The 19,955-nt window shown below is 43.5% G+C and overlaps 1 protein-coding gene across 4 annotated transcripts in view; it reads right to left on the reverse strand.

Annotated features, from left to right (window-relative positions):
- The window catches only part of SLC66A2 (solute carrier family 66 member 2), a 98,764-nt gene that overhangs the window by 67,162 nt on the left and 11,647 nt on the right, over nt 1–19,955 (reverse strand). For 3 of the 4 annotated variants that reach the window (XM_006258247.4, XM_019490454.2, XM_019490456.2), the window contains exons 3-4: nt 16,464–16,597; nt 11,348–11,401 (exon numbers count right to left, since the gene is read on the reverse strand). In XM_006258247.4, coding sequence (XP_006258309.1) covers nt 11,348–11,401; nt 16,464–16,597 — 188 coding nt within the window. The remainder of the gene's footprint in view (nt 1–11,347; nt 11,402–16,463; nt 16,598–19,955) is intronic. The other variant, XM_059724304.1, reaches the window with a different exon arrangement.

A 19,955-nucleotide genomic window follows, 5' to 3' on the forward strand; every position in this document is an offset into this window, starting at 1 on the left:
CCTCCATTGGACCCCAAGGCAGCTGAATTCCAACCGGACAGAAAGACTCCACAAGCTGGTAGTGAGCTCAGCACCTGCCAGCAGAAGAATTCAGGACCAGTGGTGAGCATAGCGCCCACTGACAAAGAGGATTTACCACTACAGAGTGAAGAAGATGCGCCCCCGTGACACCACTATGCCCTCCAGGAAAGGAAAAAGGTTTCCACCTAGTTCCTGGTTCCCGAGATGGGATTAGTTGGTTGTGACTTGGGTAATTCTTAGTTTGCTTGTTTGGATCATCCTACACAAATCTAAAGACTCAGTAACTGAAGAAAACATGATAAAACAACTTAATATTGCAGAATAGATCAAGAAGGTCACTATTTCATCACCAAAATGTTTTCCTCCAATTATCTTACCAATTCGCAAAGGACTTAAATGTTTCTCAATGTTGGATTGAGAATACCCATGATATCAACACCTTTAAACACCACCCAAATGTTGGCCCCTTACTATTCAGATTTTAAAGGAAATGAAACCTGGCAGGATATAAAATGTAACCAATTTGATTACAGACAGTTAGCCTATGCTACCCTGGGAAAACTTTGTTAGACCTGTAACGGATTTGAATTTGCAGTAGAAATCAGTAAATGTGAGATAGAATTTAAGATAAATGGTGCATAGTTCTCTAATGGTTCCTGGATATCAAATTATACTACCAAAGTGGATTTTCAGGTTATTATACACAATAAACGATGAGACCACGCTGTAACGATAGCCGCGGGTTTACTGCACTAGCTGGCCATTATTTCACATGTGGAGACAAGGCCTATAAACACCTTCCTTCTGGTTGGGAAGGAACATGCTATGTCTCTGCAATATATCCCGCTATTGCTGTTAGATCTTACTTGCCAAAAGAAAAGATTCGCAACATGCAGGAAATTACAGAAACTCAGAGATTTTAGAGAATCATGTTTCCCAACTATAGCGCAGGCTTGGTCATGTCTAAAATAAAGAAGGTTGCAGCATCCCTAAAGAAGATAGCTAATGCTACTGCCATTAGTCTTCATGAAATAAATAATGAAATGAAAGAAATAAGACAGATGACTCTACAAAACAGACTTGCTTTAGATTACATGTTAGCCAGCAAAGGAGGCGTCTGTGCTTTAATTGGTAAAGAATGCTATACTTACATCCCCGATAATTCAGAAAAAATACAAGATTTGGCTGAACATATTCAAAAGAAAGCAGCCAAATTACATGAGCCAGACAACTGGAATTTAAGTTCATGGTTCAGTTCCCTTTTTGGCTCCTTAGGATCCACCATTATTCATGGATTATTGATATTCTTTATTATTATCATCCTGATATGTGTAATTTTCATGCTCGTATGTTGTTGTCTAAGCTACATATCTAAGCAAACCCAACCAGGGAATAGATTAATGTTCCTGCAAAAATCTGAACAAAATCAGCAGGAGAAAAAATGAAAGAAAACACACCACAGAAACTAAAATAATGGCACTACAAAGATGTGAGCAGATTGAAAGAAAAAATATATATATCGAAATAAAGTTTCTACCTGACCCGATTCTAAATTCTACAGCGTGATTCTTCCATGACAACTGCAAGGTGGCAGCACTGCACTGGGCTGAAATGCTATGTGGGCTGATTCTGTAGTGTGGAGAGGTTTTCTTGCTCAACTCCTTCCTCTGCAAGGGAAACCCAGCTGCACAGGACCCACAGCAAGAAGTACGTTCCCCAGTACAGGAAGTTCTATAGATCTCCTCCAAGTCTCTAGTCATACAACTTTGCCAATAGACCCCTGCCAGACATACAGGTAAATGCACAATGGGATCTGATGCAAAATCCACACAATCGCATTTCCTACCATGCCACACGTGCATGGCAAGAGGCACGATTGGGGGAAATCGCACATCTGACACCTTAAATTTCACTGCAGTAGGAACCCAGGATTACACAGACTCCCATGGCTGGTAGTCCCATCAACTGACAGGGCTCCCAGCTAGGGTTACCATATGTCCAGGTTTTCCTAGACATGCCCTCTTTTTTGGCCCTCTGTGCTGTGTCCGGGCAGGTTTTCTAAATAAGAGCAGATGTCCGAGTTTTCTGCTCTCCTGGGTTGGCTGCTTGGGGCTGGGAACAGCAGGTAAGGCGACTGGCTGTTGGGGGTCATGTGCTCCCTGCGCAGGCCCTGGCAACAGAGCGCGAGAGCACGTGTAATGCAGGAGGTGCTTGGGCAGCAGGGCAGGGGGGCAGGGATCTGCAGGTTGGGAGTGAGAGGCACCAGCAGGACTGGGAGAGGAGCAGGGGGCTGCAGATCAGGAGTGAGGGGCACAGGAGATGGGACAGGTGACAGTGTGGGGCACTGGCAGCACCAGGGGGATAGGGGTGGGGGGCAAAGTACTGCAGCTTGAGAGCGGCACTGGCAGGGCTGGGTCAGTGGGTCTGGAGTGAGGGGCAGCAGCAGAGCTGGGGGAAGGTGTAGCTTGTCAGTGAGGGGCAACAGAATGGACAGGGGCAGAACACTGCCCCCCCACCCCCTATCATATTCCCCTTGCCTGTCCCCCCCAGTGACAAGTGTCCTCTTTTTTGGACCTGGAAATATGGTAACTCTACTCCCAGTCCCAGGGGTGCACCTGGACACATGGCAGGAACCAGCTACAAAGTCATTATACATTTTTTGTGTGAAATTAGTTTGTGGCTTATTCCTTGTTTTATCATGCCATTCATTGACTGAATGCAAGGCTGCATCACAATTTAAGATGCGATTAACTGGTTGAGTGTAATGTGTGGGAGGGACCTAAGTATACACAGGTAACCAAAAAACCTTCACATTTATAAGGATTTATTTATACAAAACTTAAAACTATCCATCCATCCTGAGACAGCAGAACAGAACAGAACAGAACAGAACAGAATAAATACAGGAAGAGTAAAAGAGAACACACCCACCCCTTTGACAGAATGACAAGCAGCTAACACACTAAGGCTAAGAACACTCAAACAGCATGAGGGTGAATTGATTCAATCTTTCCATCCTGTAATGGCCCAAGCCAGAAGCCAGGGGGTGCTAGAGCATGCCTCGCTATTTGGCTGGAGCAGCCAGCTTGGGCCAAGGCTAGCCTCCCCACCCTGCAAAGGGGGGGCGTTTGCAGGGGAGGTGCAAAGCATCCTGTGTTGATGCGAAATACAGAGTTAACCTGAATCTGGAGGGGATCTGGGACAGAAGCTCAATAAACCGATTTAACCCAAATCAGTTAAGTCTGATACTACATGTATCCAGATTTATCCTAAACTGCTTTTGGACATTTTGAAAGCAGTTTACATGCACTGAACTTCTATTGCGTTACAGATTTGAACTGGTTTCCGATCACTTATGCCAGCTTATGTGCAATTTCTGTCCCTAGCCTAAGGCACTTGTACAAGCTGGAAAACACACAAAGCAAAGGAGGGAAAAGTTAATGGAGTAAGTTAGGAAAGCCTGCACAGCTCAAATGCCACTTCATTAACCAGAACTCTTTGATTCTGTCAATTCTTCAACTTACATCAAGAAAATATTCCTAATGAAGAAACCTAATGAGACATTTGCCATATGCTGTGATAACAGATACAAAACTTTAAAATATGATTCTAATAGAATGTCACAATTCTGTAGAAGTATGGAGTGAAGAGATTTCAACCCCCTTGTTAGCTCTGTGCACATCTCTTAGGGGTCATAGTTAGGTGCTGGCAGCCAAATCCAGCAACAACTATTTTATGTATTTAAATATATACCGCTGGCCCAAAGGTATCTGTAATTGACAAAATAAATGCAGAAGAAACAAAAAAAAACACATCTAAATGATTGCTGATGGAAACTTCAGCTCTGCCTCATCTTCAATTGCAGTGACTGTGGTGAGGACAAAGCACAGTACACATAGTATATGTTAATTTACAGTATACCCACAGATGCTCATGGTGCTTTCCTACATAATAGGCCAACGTGGTGCCTATCTTCAAGAAAGGGAGGAAAGTGGATCTGGCAAACTATAGGCCCATCAGCCTGACCTCTATCCCGGGGAAGGTCTTAGAAAAGTTTATTAAAGAGGCCATCCTTAATGGACTGGCCAACACCAACATCCTGAGGGATAGCCAGCATGGGTTTGTTGCGGGAAGGTCTTGCTTGGCCAATCTCATTTCCTTCTATGACCAGGTGAACTATCACCTGGACAAGGGAGAAAAGATTGATGTCATATATCTTGACTTCAAAAAAGCCTTTGATCTGGTATCCCATGATCACCTCTTGGCGAAACTGGCCAATTGTGGCCTTGGGCCCACCATGATCCACTGGCTGGCGAATTGGCTCTGTAGTTGGACCCAGAGGGTGGTAATTGACGGAGAGGGAAGTCAATTGTCTTGGTGCCCTATGACCAGTGGCGTTCCCCAAGGCTCTGTCCTTGGACCCATATTGTTCAACATCTTCATTAATGATGTGGACACTGGAGTCAGAAGCGGACTGGCCAAGTTTGCTGATGACAAAACTTTGGGGCAAAGCATCCACACTTGAAGACAGGGGGGTAAATCCAGGCTGACCTTGACAGGCTCAGCAAATGGACGGACAAGAACCTGTTGGAGTCTAACATTGAAAAATGCAAGGTTCTCCACCTTGGGAGGAAAAACCTGCAGCATCCTTATAGGCTCAGCAGTGCTATGCTGGCTAGCACTACAGAAGAAAGAGACTTGGGGGTCATCAATGACCATGAAATGAACATGAGTCTTCATTGCGAGGCTACAGCTAGTAAAGCGACCAAAACGCTGGCTTGCATCCATAGATGCTTCTCAAGCAAATCCCGGGATGTCATTCTCCCCTTGTACTCAGCGTTGGTGAGGCCACAGCTGGAGTACTGCATCCAGTTTTGGGACCCACAATTCAAAAAGGACGTGGAGAAGCTTGAGAGAGTCCAGAGAAGAGCCAGACGCATGATCTGTAAGTTCTGTTTTCCTGACCTCTGACAACAGGCTGAGAGCTATGGGGCTCTTTAGCCTGAGAAAGTGCAGTCTCAGGGGTGATCTGATGACCACCTATAAGTTTATCAGGGGTGACCACCAGTATCTGGGGGAACGTTTGTTCACCAGAGCGCCCCAAGGGATGACGAGGTCGAACGGTTATAAACTCCTGCAAGATCGTTTCAGGCTGGACATAAGGAAGAATTTCTTACTGTCTGAGCCCCCAAGGTCTGGAATAGCCTGCCATCAGAGGTGGTTCAAGCACCTACATTGAACACCTTCAAGAGAAAATTGGATGCTTATCTTGCTGAGATCCTATGACCCCAGCTGACTTCCTGCCTTCGGGCGGGGGGCTGGACTCGATGATCTTCTGAGGTCCCTTCCAGCCCTGATGTCTATGAAATCTATTAAATAATTGCAAGCATAAGGTGTCTGCAAGAAAGAGAAAAACAGAATCTTCTCCTGTGCTATAAAGGACAAGGTACAAGACAAGAGATTTAGATGAAAGTTTAGGAAAAACTGCTGAACTAAAAGAGCCGTCAGATAATGGAACAAGCTGCTTAGGGAAGTTATGGAATCTTTTTCATTGCAAGTTTTCAAGAAAAGCTGGACAGGCATCTGTTTGGGATGGATTATGCAGGAACTAAATCTGGAATCTACACCAGGGATTCAACTAAATGACTCTTAAGGTTTCTTCCAATTCTGTGAGCAAAGAGAGGTTCAACACAGAGGGAGCTGAGAGCTACCTAAAGCTCAAGTACCAGGACTCAACATACTAACAACAGAGTTAAGGGTTCAAGAGCTTGATGATTCTTCATTTTTCACTACTTTATTGGTCTCCTAACTGAAATAAAGGGGAGAAGAGAAGGAGGCAGCAGCAGAGAAGTGATTTACTACAACTAGCATGCTACAGTCACTCACAGCTCTAGTTAGAGCAAAAGTAATGCACACTTAAATTTTGGAATACCTATCTATTTAATCACATTGCTGTATTTCCAATTCATTTATGTATCAGTACTGCCTAAATGAACTGACTTATGCAGAAATGTACTTTTGCGCACACAATTTTTAAAAATACTTCTTGGTATATTGTTGTACTGAATAAGTTAAGCATTTGCACTAAGGTGGTTTTCTTTTTCTTTTTGGTGGGAGGGAAGAGGGGGTTATTTGTTTCCTTTTCTAAACTTTGATATCATTTGGACTCTAGCTCTCTGGACTAGAACTAAGCAAAAGTTCAGGCCAGTATTCTCACGCTATTCAGTACTGTGCGAGACAACCAAACAAGTTATTTTCAAGATTGAAAATAAATTTTACACACAAAAGGAGAACCCTCCCCCCCACCAATGTGTTTAAATGTTTGAGTAATAAAAAAAAAAAAAAAAACTGAACAAAAGAGGGCTAGTGTTTCACCAGAACTGTTGCTTCTTAGTTCTTCCTTTTCCTGAACAGGAATACATTTCATTTCTATATACGAACCAGAAGCCAACACCCTAGGGCAGATGCTCAGCTGCTGCAAATCGTCATTGCTTTATTATAGCCAATGGGGCTATGACAAATGACACCAGCTGATGGCATTCTCCCAGTCAACAGCATCTAGACGGCTTTCAGAATCAAGCATCAGATAAAAGCTTTTCAGGCTACAGTTATGAGGAAAAACAGGGGCATTAAGTGGTTTGCTGGATTACTGAAAAGTATGCTTAAGCCAGATCCCTGAGAGCAGAGAAAAGACTCAGTTTCTTCAAAAGGGGCATCAGATGACAACCTCAGCATTCATCTAAGAAGTTCACCACAAGTGCCATGGGACAGAGTGAAAATATTACTGTCAACAGTTTGCTTGTCATGTAATGAAGCAACTCCCACGACCACCAAGCTTAGGTTAAAAATGAGCACAATATATTTATTGTAAAGTCATTACGCAATTGTAACACAAATTTAAGTAACTCCTGTAGGTTGGAATGGGAGTTGTAGAAGGGGCAATTTGGAGGGTCCAGACAGACTCCCTTTATTCAGGCACAGAGCCCTGTACTTGAAACAACTCCCAAAGCCTAGAAGCACTAGAAGAATTACTTAGTTACTAAAATGTGAAGTTGAAAAGCCCAGTTATAACCTCTTACTTGAAAAAGCAGTGCTGTACAACTCACTGCAAGACATACAGAAATACACAGCCTCCACACCTAAAACAAACCCCCACTCCCTTATGTAACATTTTCATGAGAATCCCCAGCCAGGCAAGCAATTAACTAAGATCTGAGCTGGGGACAGAAGTTACACAAACTGGTCTAAGTGAGCAGAAACTGGTTTAAACCTGTAACAGAACAAAAGTTCACTGCATATAAACCACTTTCAAAATGGCTGAAACTGGTTTGAGATAAACCTGGTTGAATGTAGTATCAGACTTAACTAACTGAGGTCAAACTGGGTAGACCCCTGTGCTGGAGGGAGAGGGGAAATAAGCCCCCTCCCTGCCCTCGTTGCCTAAGAGGGCCACCCCGGGCAGCCTCTGGCCATGCCCCTGCCCCTGCCGTTGGAGCAGCGAGGGGGAGGGCCCTTGATGGGGCAGCAGCCCCTGTGATGGTGTCCCAGGAGTGCAAGCTTCTTCACAGAATGGGGGTGCTGTGCTGCAGGTGGGAGCGAGGCACGCAAAGCTGCTGCAGACTGTGCAGGACGATTGGAGGCAGCGCACTAGTGGGGGCTTAGGGGGTTGTGGCCACCCCTCTGAGCCTCAATGCCACTGCTCGCCCCACACAGTCTGCAGCAGTTCTGGCCACCCCACTCCCACCTGCAGCTTAGCACCCCTCCCCCGCCAGGAAGGGGCTTGCGCTCCCAGGACACCATCATAGGGGCTGCTGCCCCACCAAGGTCCTTCCCACCTCACCGCTGGGGTCCTGGGGAGAAAAGGGCAGGGGGGGGTGAGAATAAACGCCTTCCCTGCCCCCTTCGCCTCAGGGGACCACGACAGCCAGCACCTGGCTGCGCCCCAACCCCTGCAGCAGTGGAGGAGGGGAGGGCCCTGACACAGGCTGCGGCACCCAGGCCAGGCAGACCCACTGGGACAGGGGACAGAAGAGGGAATTAAACCCCATCTCCATTCACACCAGGCTGGTGCTGGGGATGGCCATGCCCCAACCACTGGAGTAGCAAGCAGAGAAATGCCTGACAGAGGCTTCTGTGCCCCTGCCTGGAAGACCCTGGCTGGGGTCCGTGCTGGTGGGACAGGGGGGGAAATAAATTTCTTCCCTGCCCCCTTTGCCCTAGTGGGGCTGGCATCTGGCCATGCCCCTGCCCCTGCTCTGTCTAGGGATCAGAGGGGTGGGGCTAGCCCTGCTCCAGTGGAGCAGAGAGCACAGCCCAGCCCAGGGCTGCAGAGCATGCTGGGATGCTGGGGGACTCTGATTTAACTTAACCTAGGAAGCAGTTTTGTATAGGATTTAAGCCACTCCAAGGCAAGAAAGCACCATGTCCCCCACCACTCGGATTTTTTTAATTCAGTAGTACATGATATGCCTGCCTATTTACCTGTATGTTTCAGAAGCATTTTAAACATATCTAGACTAGTAAGAAATGTACGCTTTTTTAACAAGCGCATACACAGAATAGACACAGTAAACTGAACAATTGAAGTTGGAAGCACTCATGTTAACCTGCCGTTTTCCTATACAATAGGGCAGGGCTGTTCAACTTCAAAACATCTGGGGGCCACATGCCCCACAGGCTGCAACAGCAGGGGCCCACACACTGCAAAGGCAGCACTAGTGGGGCTCATGGGCCCCCGGGGCTGCATGCTCCATGCATGCATGTGCAGGTGGGTGCACCCCTATGTAGCACAGCACCTCATTTCACCTTCAGCTCCCTGCCAGGTCCCTTGCATCACCATGCCACAAGGGCACTCCAAGCTGCCAGGCCAAGAGCTGGCAGTGGCACCCAGGCAGGATCCCAGGGGCTACGGGTTAAACCCTTAGCCTACGAGCTACCAGCTGGACAGACCTGCAGAAAGGGGAAAAAAAATTGAGTATTTCTTTTGATCCCTCTGGCTTTGCAAAGCTCAGGCTCATTTTTTAATTTGCTCATCACAGGTATCATGGAATTCAGTTACATGAGCACTTCTACAGAAACTCCTAGGACCAGTATCACCTAATACAATTAGTGAAAGCTCTTAAGCAACTGATATTTAGAACTTACGCATTTTGGGTTTTTTACAAAAACAAACAAGAGCTAGTAATACAGCATTCACCAAATCATTTCCATTGCCTTTATTTTCTTGAAGCATTCAAAATTAGCCAACCTTTACCCTTCAACAAATGGACAGAAAACTATTTCCACCTATAGCACCACAAAAGAAACAAATGAATATGGGCAACAAGAATGTAAACAGGTTACTTTCTACAGGTTAGTATGTTTTGATGCAGCAAGCCAGAGAGAATGACTAAAAACTAGAGGTAAGACAACCAGCAAAACGAACACCATTTGATGGCAAATCTCAAAAAAAAAAAGCTTTTGCAAAAGGTATAATAGGAAAAGGTGCTTTTCAAAATAGTGGTATTTAATCAACATGCACTTTTGAAATACTACGATAGAAATGTTTTCAGAAAAATCCAGATGAATACTGCTTTTGAATACTCTGGGTGCATCTACACGTACATTAATGCACATTAAATTTAGTACCGTCAATGTGAGGTACTAAATGAATACGTACTAGGCTGCACGCTTTTTTTAGTGTTGTTTACTGTGCAGTAGACTAAGGGTCGGCAACATTTTTGGGAAAAGTGCCAAAAACACCCGCAACCTTAATGTATAAGATGTTGGTATGCCAGAGGCACACAGTGGGGAAACCACGAGGGGCCTGAGCCTTGTTGTGGCAGCGCAGCCCAGACCCCTTGCTCACTGTCCAACCCGAGGCATGCATGCCAAACAAAATGCTTTCACGTGCTACGCTCTGGTACCTGGGCTGGGGGTTGCCTACCCCTACAACAGACCATTTAACTACACATTAGCATAATGTTATTTTTTTATGTCATGTTTTAATACGCAGTAAAATAATCTACTGCACATTAAAGCGCATATATAGACATGCCCACTGTTATTTAAAGATCAAATCCCCAGGCCTGGACTGAAAGTTTCAGGGAAGTGCTCTGTGGTACACTGCTATGCAGGAACTTCTCTACTGATCAGAGACTGCACCCTTATTTACCTATGTTTACAACAGATTAACTTATAGTGATTTGAAGTCCCACCGGTACTCTTATTTTGAATGAGGAATTCCATGCTATGCTCTGTTATGACTTCCCTTACATTGCCTCCTTGTCACTGCAAGCAGAACTGAAACACAGCATTCATAATCCAAAATAATCAACACCTACATGGCATTTTGCATCATCTTAACAAATTCAGTGTAGAAACCAACTTAAATTCAAGTGATGCAACTTCAGTGTTTATACTGGGACTTGTTTCTCTGAACTGGCATCTAAGCTCCTTCTTCAACTAAGAAGCTTGTCACAGTTGCAAATCATTGGAATGCAGTGATCTACTACTATAGTACATGTTAGGAGATAAGCCTTGCTTGAAAGGGAACAAGTTTGCAATGCCACCAGGACACTTAACACAGGCTAAACTGCTTGAGCACGGGTCTGTTTGCTAAGATGACCTTGCTGAAACAAATACAGTCATAACAACAGACTCTTCTGGTTACTGAACCAGAAATGGTATACAGACACAGAGCATGCTATATTACTCCCTCTCTCTAGCTAAGGAACACTCAGAAGTTAGAATGGATTCAGTTGAGATTTTAATAGTGACAGGAGACCAACGTATGTGGGATCCATGGAAAATTAAAGAATGGAGTAGGAAAGCTTCACTGATCTTGTTACCGACCACTGTTATTTTGCTGAACTTGAGATACTATGGCTTAGCCTAAAGCCATTCCCATACTTTTTATAGCTTGTTTCACAGTGGAAGCTTTCCGGAGAAAGGGCTCATGATAGGGAAGACAGTTCTGTGGGGGTTGAGGAGATAAAAAATATTGGCATGACTCCACAAATTCCATTCCACAATACTTTGCTTCTCTAACTGGGTTAGAGAAAGGAAAATAAAATAAAATCAAGTAGAATGATGGGTTGTGCTGGCAAATTCAAAACCTCCTTTTAAACAACTGGTTTCTAGCACAAAACTGAAAGCATCTTTTCCTCTAGAAAGGTTAAAAATTAAACAGATTTCAGCATCTCAAGAAAAGATAGAATAAACATCTCCGTAGAAATGATCATACTATCATTTCTAACATGGTAAGAAAAAAAAAGCAAAAAGTAAAGAAGCATGAGTTATGTTTGAGATGGCAACTTCATGCAGGGTGGCCTTGCACAGTACATACCCAGATAGGATCTCTTGGGAGGTGCTTTGATGTCTTCGTCCTTACTATCTGCGGCTACATAAAAAAAATAAATTGAGAACAGGGACGAAGAGAAGACAAAACAAGCTAGTTAGATCCAATACAATTGTTGCTCTTTTAGTTTGTATTCAAGTTTAGTTGGTTAGTACACTTTGCTGATAAAAAAATAAATCATGCCAAAGAGTTTGAGATTCCATGCCATCTACGGACTTTCCCCAAGATCTCAGGGAAGACTGAAAGCTGAATGGTCTCAGTATTTGACCCCATAACAATGCGATGGGAGAGAAACTAGGGGAGAAAATAAAAACTGCATGTAACACGCAACCTTCAAATTATGGTACAAATATGCATCTGTTTTCTACAGAAATAAAGTTTATATTGCTTCTTTTTGTCTTATAACCTCAGGTAAAAGCAAGGGTGGAAGAGATTTTCAGAAAAGAATTACGTAGGGACAGGTAAGTACAGTATATAAAAACAATGGTCTGCCTCAGGGTTTTGCAGGGAACTGTGCTCAAGAATGGATTTCAACCAACTTAAACTTACAATCACTTGTGTCAGAGGCTGATGAAGCAAACTGCCAATGCAAGTAATTCATATCCTGAAAGATTTAATTTTATTCCACACACCCTCTGCAGGTCTGAATTCCAGTTATAAACCACATACTGCCCAATATTGTTTTTCCAGGGCTCTCTTCAAGGGATCAGGGCATTATAGTAAATAGGGATAAGACAACACTAGATCGAGGGAAAGAGTCCAAAACAGAGGAGAATAAACAAGTTGATTAAAAAAATAAAACAAAACAACCCAGTGGAGTTCTTGTTCCACTTAGTCCGAGGCAAATGCTGTAAGACAAATAATAACTAAATGGGAACTGCCATCACCATCAGTGCAAGACACTGTAGCCACCCATGTGCCAAAAGAGAAACTTTCCAAGGTAAAAGTCGTCTTTGCTTAGGACCAATAGAAAAAATATTTAAGTGTACCTTGCATTCGGCCACATGCTACTAACAAAAGATTCCAGGGATACAACTGGGGATAGGGCTGGGGGGAAGGAAAAGACATCACTGCCACATTGGGCCTAACTATATCTGCCCAGGGTGTTCAAAAAGTGCTTTGTAATTTTAGTTGCTTCCATTTTTAGATGGCAGCTTGAATCTCCTTTAAAAAGGGACTCAATTTTCAGAGAGTGATTGCCTCACATTCTGACTCTAAACCAGGCATCCCGTAAGAGAAGCTCTTCCCCTCCAGAAAGAGAAAAAAAACCCCACCAATAGTCACTTTTTAAAATCTTGCCCTTTTAGCACACTTGCACTGATGTACGAAAGAATGCACAGAGCAACAATGAAAAGCTGATTTATACAAAGAAAAGAGCTTAAACAAAATAAAACCCCAGCAAACTCTGAGCTATTCTGTACTAAACAATCCAGCCACAATGCACACTACTGCTGCAGACACTCAATTAAACTGGGCAATGACAGAGGAGGGCTATTACTACCATTACAATAGTGTCAGGATATCCAAAAATACAAAAGTCTGAGTATTATCAAAATGGAATTAAAAAAAAAAATCCAATAACTTATGTCTGTGACATTATCTAAAGCCTACCTCATATTAACATAGCTTTCATAGCACATTGTCATCCATTTGAAAGGGAATTTTAACTTCTCAATGGTAGGAAAAGTCTCTTGTATCCTATATCTTCAATAAAAAACTTCAGCTATAAAAAAAAACCCACCACCGAAACACACAACAGGATGCAATCCCTCTTAAGTCAACTATATTCAATTGTGAGAGAGACCTCTTGAATAAAGGGGTGGGGGGAGAACAAACAGCAGCATGAAACGGGCTTTCCTACTTCCAACTGACTTGCAGTTTGCGAGTGCATAAGAGGATAAATCTTTCCTAGAAGTCCCAGAGGGAAAGAAATAAATATTCCAGTAAAGAAACCAAAAGAAGCAAAGTTTCCCTAATAACGAGGCAGGAAGAAATAACTCTCAGAGGAGATTGTGTCGCTCTGAGGCTAGGGAGGCTACACTTTTGAAGCTGAAAGGGACACCAGATAAATGAACATGTCAGCAATTTACACTGCTTCAACTAAACGGGTTTATGAATATACCTAACTGCCACTAACATGCTCTTCAAACCAGTGTTCAAACTCACAAAACTGGTCTGTCAGGATTGAGAATGACCACTCCCCTTACTGCCAGGAAGATAAAAAAGTTCACTTCCTCCTGAACTAGCTATTCCAGAGGGATATTTTGGATAACTAGGAAGGTCAACAGGGTAAGGAGATGGAAAACAAACAAAAAAAAGCCCCATATTACTTCTGTATAATTCAAGACCTATTGGGCCAATGTGCACCAGGGTTATTAGAAAGCAAAATAAGGTAGCCACCATTAAATGAAGATGGAGTAAGGACATTTTTACTTTTTAATTTACAATTATTTTGTGAGGACATTAGAGAGGAGGAAAAAAAGATTAAAGAAGTCCTACAGTGCTTGGATATATCACATCACAATACAGAATTTGGTACTCTCCATCCAGAGATCTCAAATACTACTCAAAAGTACTAAACTGAAGCTTAGTCTAGGAGGAAGTGAAGTACAGAAAGATTTTAAGAGCTAGCTCAGAATCACATGATAAGTTGTAGCAGAGCCAAGATTAAGCACACAGATCATGTGATTCCCAGTTCTATGCTTTAACCTCAAGCCTATCCTTCCTCTCTTGATATAGAACCATTTATGCCTACGCACCACAAAATGCTGATTTCAAGTCAGTATGTTACAACTACCAGTGAATTCAGAGATTGTGCATGTTAATAGTTTCCATTTTTCCCCCATCCAGTAAATCTTACTACTGTAATCATATCACTAAATAGCCTTATCACTTAAGAGAAAGCTGTGGGAGAGAAAACTTGGGAGAACCACACAGTTGTACTGTGCTGTTCCAGTAGCAGACAGTTTGCAAAAAAATACAATAAGCTTTTTACTTCTTTTTTTTCTTTGTAGCAAAAGCCCTCAACAGGCCAAATTAATTTCTCTGGCTGATTAAACATATAGCAAAAACTGACTCCTGGGGAAGGACATCCAGTGACACAACAAGCTCCTGCAACAGGTATCCTTACATACTAATGAAAAAATTGGTTTCTCCAATAGGTAACTGTATATCAGTACAGGCAGGGTTTTTAAAAGGGAAGGTGTCCTGGGCTGGATTGGATTCCCGTCTCTAGCAGTTATGTAAGAAGCCTGCCAGACAGAGGAAGAGAAGGTGGGCTGACCCAAAGATTTACTCCTTAACTATACAAAATGCAAACACAGAGATGTCTACACAAGATGTTTACTGTGCAGTTGCCTAATTCACTGCAGTAAATGTCTCAGCATCTATAGATGCACCCTAACAGGGGCACACAAAACTAAAACTCCACAGCAGCACAGGACTTGTAAATACAAGTCCTACCCTGATGTGGGAGTTTTTTTGTGCAAGCTGAGCCAGCTGGCTGGGGCATGCGGTTGCTCCAGTGCGGGAGCTGCCTGCAAGCTAGCCCCATGCTGAAGTACCCTTGTGCTCCAGCCATTCCCTCCAAGCACACTGAACTCAGCTAGAGCACACCCAGGCTGGCAGGCCAACCTCCAGGGCCCTCTGCCAGCTGCAACCTAGCTCCATGTGCTGCAGTCTGGGTGAACATGGAGACACGCACAGGGGGAAGCTTTCCGCTCTTTCCACAGCCAACAGGAATCCTGAGGCAGAGAGTAAATGTTCTTCTCCCAATACTTCTTTACACTTCAATCCCTGCCAAATGTGGGAAGCTTTCTAAAGTCATTCATCCTCTTAAAACTAACACTTTCAGAAAACAAAGTCCCAGACAAACAAAACAGAACAATGGATGGGGAAGAGAAAGTTGCAGATGATTTCATGTTCTTTAGGAGGTCACTTACCTGGGCAACTTTACAAAACACTCCAAAGAAACTGGGGCATGAGGGTAGGAACTATCTTTCTATTAAATGGATAATGTATTAATCTATTAAATGGATTACCCTGTTGCTGAGCACCATGTATGGCCTTTTCGGGCTCACTCACCCTGGAAAGGCTGTGGTACATGAAGCTGGAGCAGACCCTCACTTAAGGAAAGAAACAGATGGAGAAAAAAAAGTTACACACCTATGTTGCCAAAACAAGTGAGAAGCTGACAGGTTTGCAGTCTGTCACCAACAAAGACAGGCGGAAAATAAGATGTGGAAGTAAGAGATCTGCGGAAAAACGTCTTACATTCGAAAGCTTGTCTAACTTTATCCCAGCTACATAGCTGGGCCAATAAAAGATATCACACTAAGAACTTCTTGCCTCTCACATAATTTCTGGACCATCATGGCTATATCATCATTCTGACACTACTCAAATAAAAGTCTGCATTTTTCCCACTTCCAAACTAAAAGAAGAAAGTTGCTACAGTGCAAATAGCATTATTACAAGATTTATTTAAACCAAAAAAAATGATATTCAGGCCCACATTGGAAATACTGACATCAAAAAGCTCTGCATACAGCAAGACCACAGCAACATGTGGTACTACAATGTATTCATTTTAGACATTCAAGGGACATTGCCATGTTATCACCCCTTACATTGACAATATGGTGACAAGAATAGAATATTTCATGTACCAGCAACCACACAAAAGTTGGACACAGCAAAATGAGGTTTCCAACACTGGCCAGTTTCATCTCTCTGACCTAGAGAGTTGGCATGAAAGTACAGCAAAAGGAATAGAAGTTCTGCGCTCATTCAAGCTTGACTGTAGTATAGTCAAGGCTGGCACTTTAGCATGACTTTCAGAACCACTTCCTAAGGGACTGCATTAAACACTGAAGAGAAGTCAGTCTCTAGGCTGAACTAAGACCCATTTAGAAATAAATTAAATCTTAAAAAAATTATTTGGAAGAAAATTACTTTAAATGAAACATTCAGGAAGTCCCATGCTGGATCATCAAGAAGCGATGGTTTGATGCAATACATACAGAACTTTTACCCAACCATAGATACTTTAAAAAAATTAATTTGGAAACACTGTGCCTAGGAACAACCTGTTACCATCACTGACCTGCAAAGGAGCGGCGTTTTAAGTTTAATTCATTTGACACGCGTACTTCAGTGCATAGTTTCAGCATCAGTAACATAGTAATGATCATGATAATGCTCTGCCACAAAAGAGGGGACTCAAAACGCCTTCCAAACCTAAAAAGTAAAAAAATAATAATATATTAAGCATCTCAAAAGATGATGAGCTTTATACTCCAATTATCTCCACCCATCAATCATAGCTGAATGTTTCATGATTGGATCCTAAACAAGGACCATTTGTGAGAAATCTGCAGAGAAGTGCACTAACTAAATATAATCACAATCCACTTGCATCTGATGTAATGCCCTTGGATAGGATGTCACTGGAGACGGAACCAGAGAGCTAAGGATACAAAAGCAGGAGCATCTCCTGCTGGAGCTAAAGGCCAGGTTTGTTAGTATCAACAAAGATAAGCCTCCAGTGGCCCAACCACACACAAAAAGAGACAGCAAGCAAAACTGTGTTAGAATGGGGGGCGTTACGTATGGCTTTTGAAGTGGATGTACAGAAGCCAAGTAGAGTCCCTCCGGCACCACACTTGGGACTCCATAGATATCATTTATGAAATACATTAGATGAACTCATACTAGCAACTGCATTCACTCTCCCCATCCCTGCCCAAGAAAAATATCATGACTAATCTGACATTTTGAATTAGAACAGCTCCCTCCCTCCCATCCTCCAACACAACTACAAGCATCAGGCTTCACTGTTCCCCCCCAGTCTCCAGCACTCTGGGTAACTTGACAACATGCACCAAAGATCATTAAATCTAAGCTAATCTGAACTGGGGAGATGGGGAGGAAGAGATCAATTTCAAAAGCATAGAAAAAACACCACTCAACTGCATATAGGGACGTGGCAATATCCTCCCCTGCCCACCCCTCATTTTAATTTATATTTGCTTATGAATGATGTTTGCAGGGGATTAGTGAGCTCTCCTATACCTCATGCAGAAAGAGAAACATGGATTGTAGCCAGAGAGCTACTATGTTTGCACTAGATTCTGTCATAGGAAACAAGACCCCTTCTTCCTATATTACTTGCGGAACAGCTCAACAGTCCCCCTAGACATCATCCATAAGCAAATTAAAGAGAAAGGAGTGGGAGTAAAGGGCGAGGAAGGCAAGAGAGAAAGGAAAGTCTGTCACACACAGTTCTTGCAAGATGTGTTAGATTTATATCAGGGAGGCATCAGGTATGCAGTTGTGAACTTGTTCTCTTTTACTCTCTCCTCTTAAACATAGTTGTTAGGCTTTGCACCTGGCTGTTTCTTAAGGAATATGGTAAAGACATACTGTCAAGCTCTGTAGCTTCCTGCAGTGCCACTCAAAGTAGCAGGAAAATGATTGGTTAGTTAATGTTTTATGACACTTCAGCAAAAGGTAAGAAATAGTATGCTTTACTTTATATTGCTATAGCATAAGTAAAGGGGTTTGATGCAAGGTCTCCCATCTGCTGGGAGTCCATCTTATAAATGCCCGCAAAATTGGTTCCAGTAATGCCTGAATACGATTTTTAAACTTGATTTCTCTTTTATAGCAAAGCTCTGGGCAAGGCCAGAGAGATCAGCTATGCTGGTCATCAAGCCCTAGCACCGTGCAAGTGCTAAGTAAGTGAAAATAAAATGTACTACAATCATGTCTTTAGAGAGTTTAATTTTTATTGTTATGGATCAAATAAGTCCCCAGCTAAATTATTTCCTGACAAAAGAAAATGGAAAGTACCCAAGTGCAGGCTTACTGAGCTTCCCTGGAATTATTCCTTTCTCTGGGGGGGGCCAGGTGAGTCTCCTGCAGAAACAGACCATTCAAACAGAAATGGCCAGGTATTTAGCTGCCTAACCATACCCACCTAAAGTACTCCAAGAGAAGTCCATAAGCCTCCACACTACCACCCATGATCTCCAGCTCTTCTGGCAGCCACATGCAAAAGGCCTTCTCCTCTACTACTACTTTTGGGGAACAGGTAATCAAGAGAAGGTTTCAGTTTGTGGGGGGGTCATACCATGGCAGAGTCAGGACAAACAAATTCAGAGGTTTGCTGCAGGATGATGGTGGGGAGATGATACAGCCAAGTCTAGGCATCCTAGTCAAAGTCACAGGAAGAGCTTCCATTGTGTCAGGAAGAATGGGTTGGGGGAGAAAACAAAGCAGAGGTGCCATTGTGGCCCCAGCCCCTCGCCCCTCTCAGTCAGATTCAACTAATGCTGCTGAACCTAGAGGTTCAGGCCATTCTTATTTATAAAGCCACCCATGACCCCTTGTGTTTTGCTAATCACACCCTAGAGCAGCATGAAGAGTGAGCACAGCTAAGTGGCAACAGCCCTTAGATGGCTCCTTCCTTCAGCACAGTCATGATACATTGTGTATCCTATTTAACAAGAGAAGTAACCACAATCCCTCCAACACCCCTGTGCACTGCCCCTCAAGCTCTGGGCACAGCAGAGGAGTGTGGGAGACACAAAGCAAATACTGGACCTGGCAACCATGGGGCCCAAGGCTAGGGATAGATATTCAAAAAGCCTGAGCCTGAATTGATTCAATTTATGCAGGTTAGCCTAACTTGGCTAGGCTGAACCAGTTTGTAACCGTGAAGACATCCCCTCTGGACTCAGCCCATCCACAAAACAAAATCCTCTCTCATTAGTTCAAGCTCTTCTCAAACAGCTTTTTCCAAGGAAGGAACAGAGGGACATTACCAGCTGACCTGCTGATTAGCTCCAAAAGCCCTAAGGGGACACTGTTCTGTCCGTGTCCCAGTGAAATTGGACATGGACTTGGACAGACACCCCCCCTCCCCAGCATTAGCTAGCATATCACATGCCTAGGGTCCATGCTGTGGGAGATGGGAGGGAGAAGGGGTATCCCTGCTTGAGCAGCGAGCAGGAGGTGGGGCAGGGAAGCCAGGCAGACCCTGCTGTACCTGCAGTCTTTCCTCGGAGCTCTGGCCAGGGAGCAGGGGGACGGGATCAGCTCTGCTCTCTGGAGCAGACAGCGACACCCAGAGCTGCAAAACATCTGGGATGCTGGGGGACTCTGGTTTAACTTAAACCAGGAAGGTGTCTGGGATAGATATTGCATAAACCGGTTTGACCCAAATCAGTTAAGGCTGATACTACATTCAGCCAGGTTTATCTTAAACCAGTTTCAGCTATTTTGAAACTGGTTTACGTGCACTGAACTTACCCTCTGCTACAGGTTTAAACCAGTTTCTGATCACTTAAACCAGTTTGTGTGTAATGTCTGTCCCTAGCCCAAGTGAATCATTTTGCTGGAGGCCCCCAAACTGCTTGAACTGACCCTGTTCAGTTGCCTCGTGGGACTTTCAGAAAGGAAGAATCTGTCCAACTGTTAGCAACAATTGGCAAAAGCCCTCTACAGTAGATGTAGGAAATGCTTATCCCGTTACAAGAGCATTTTTAAAAGGTTAATTCAGTTGTTGTAAGAGGTGCTGAGCTAGCAGCACTAT

The sequence above is a fragment of the Alligator mississippiensis genome, chromosome 3, assembly GCF_030867095.1.
Source record: "Alligator mississippiensis isolate rAllMis1 chromosome 3, rAllMis1, whole genome shotgun sequence".
Taxonomy (NCBI): Eukaryota; Metazoa; Chordata; order Crocodylia; family Alligatoridae; genus Alligator; species Alligator mississippiensis.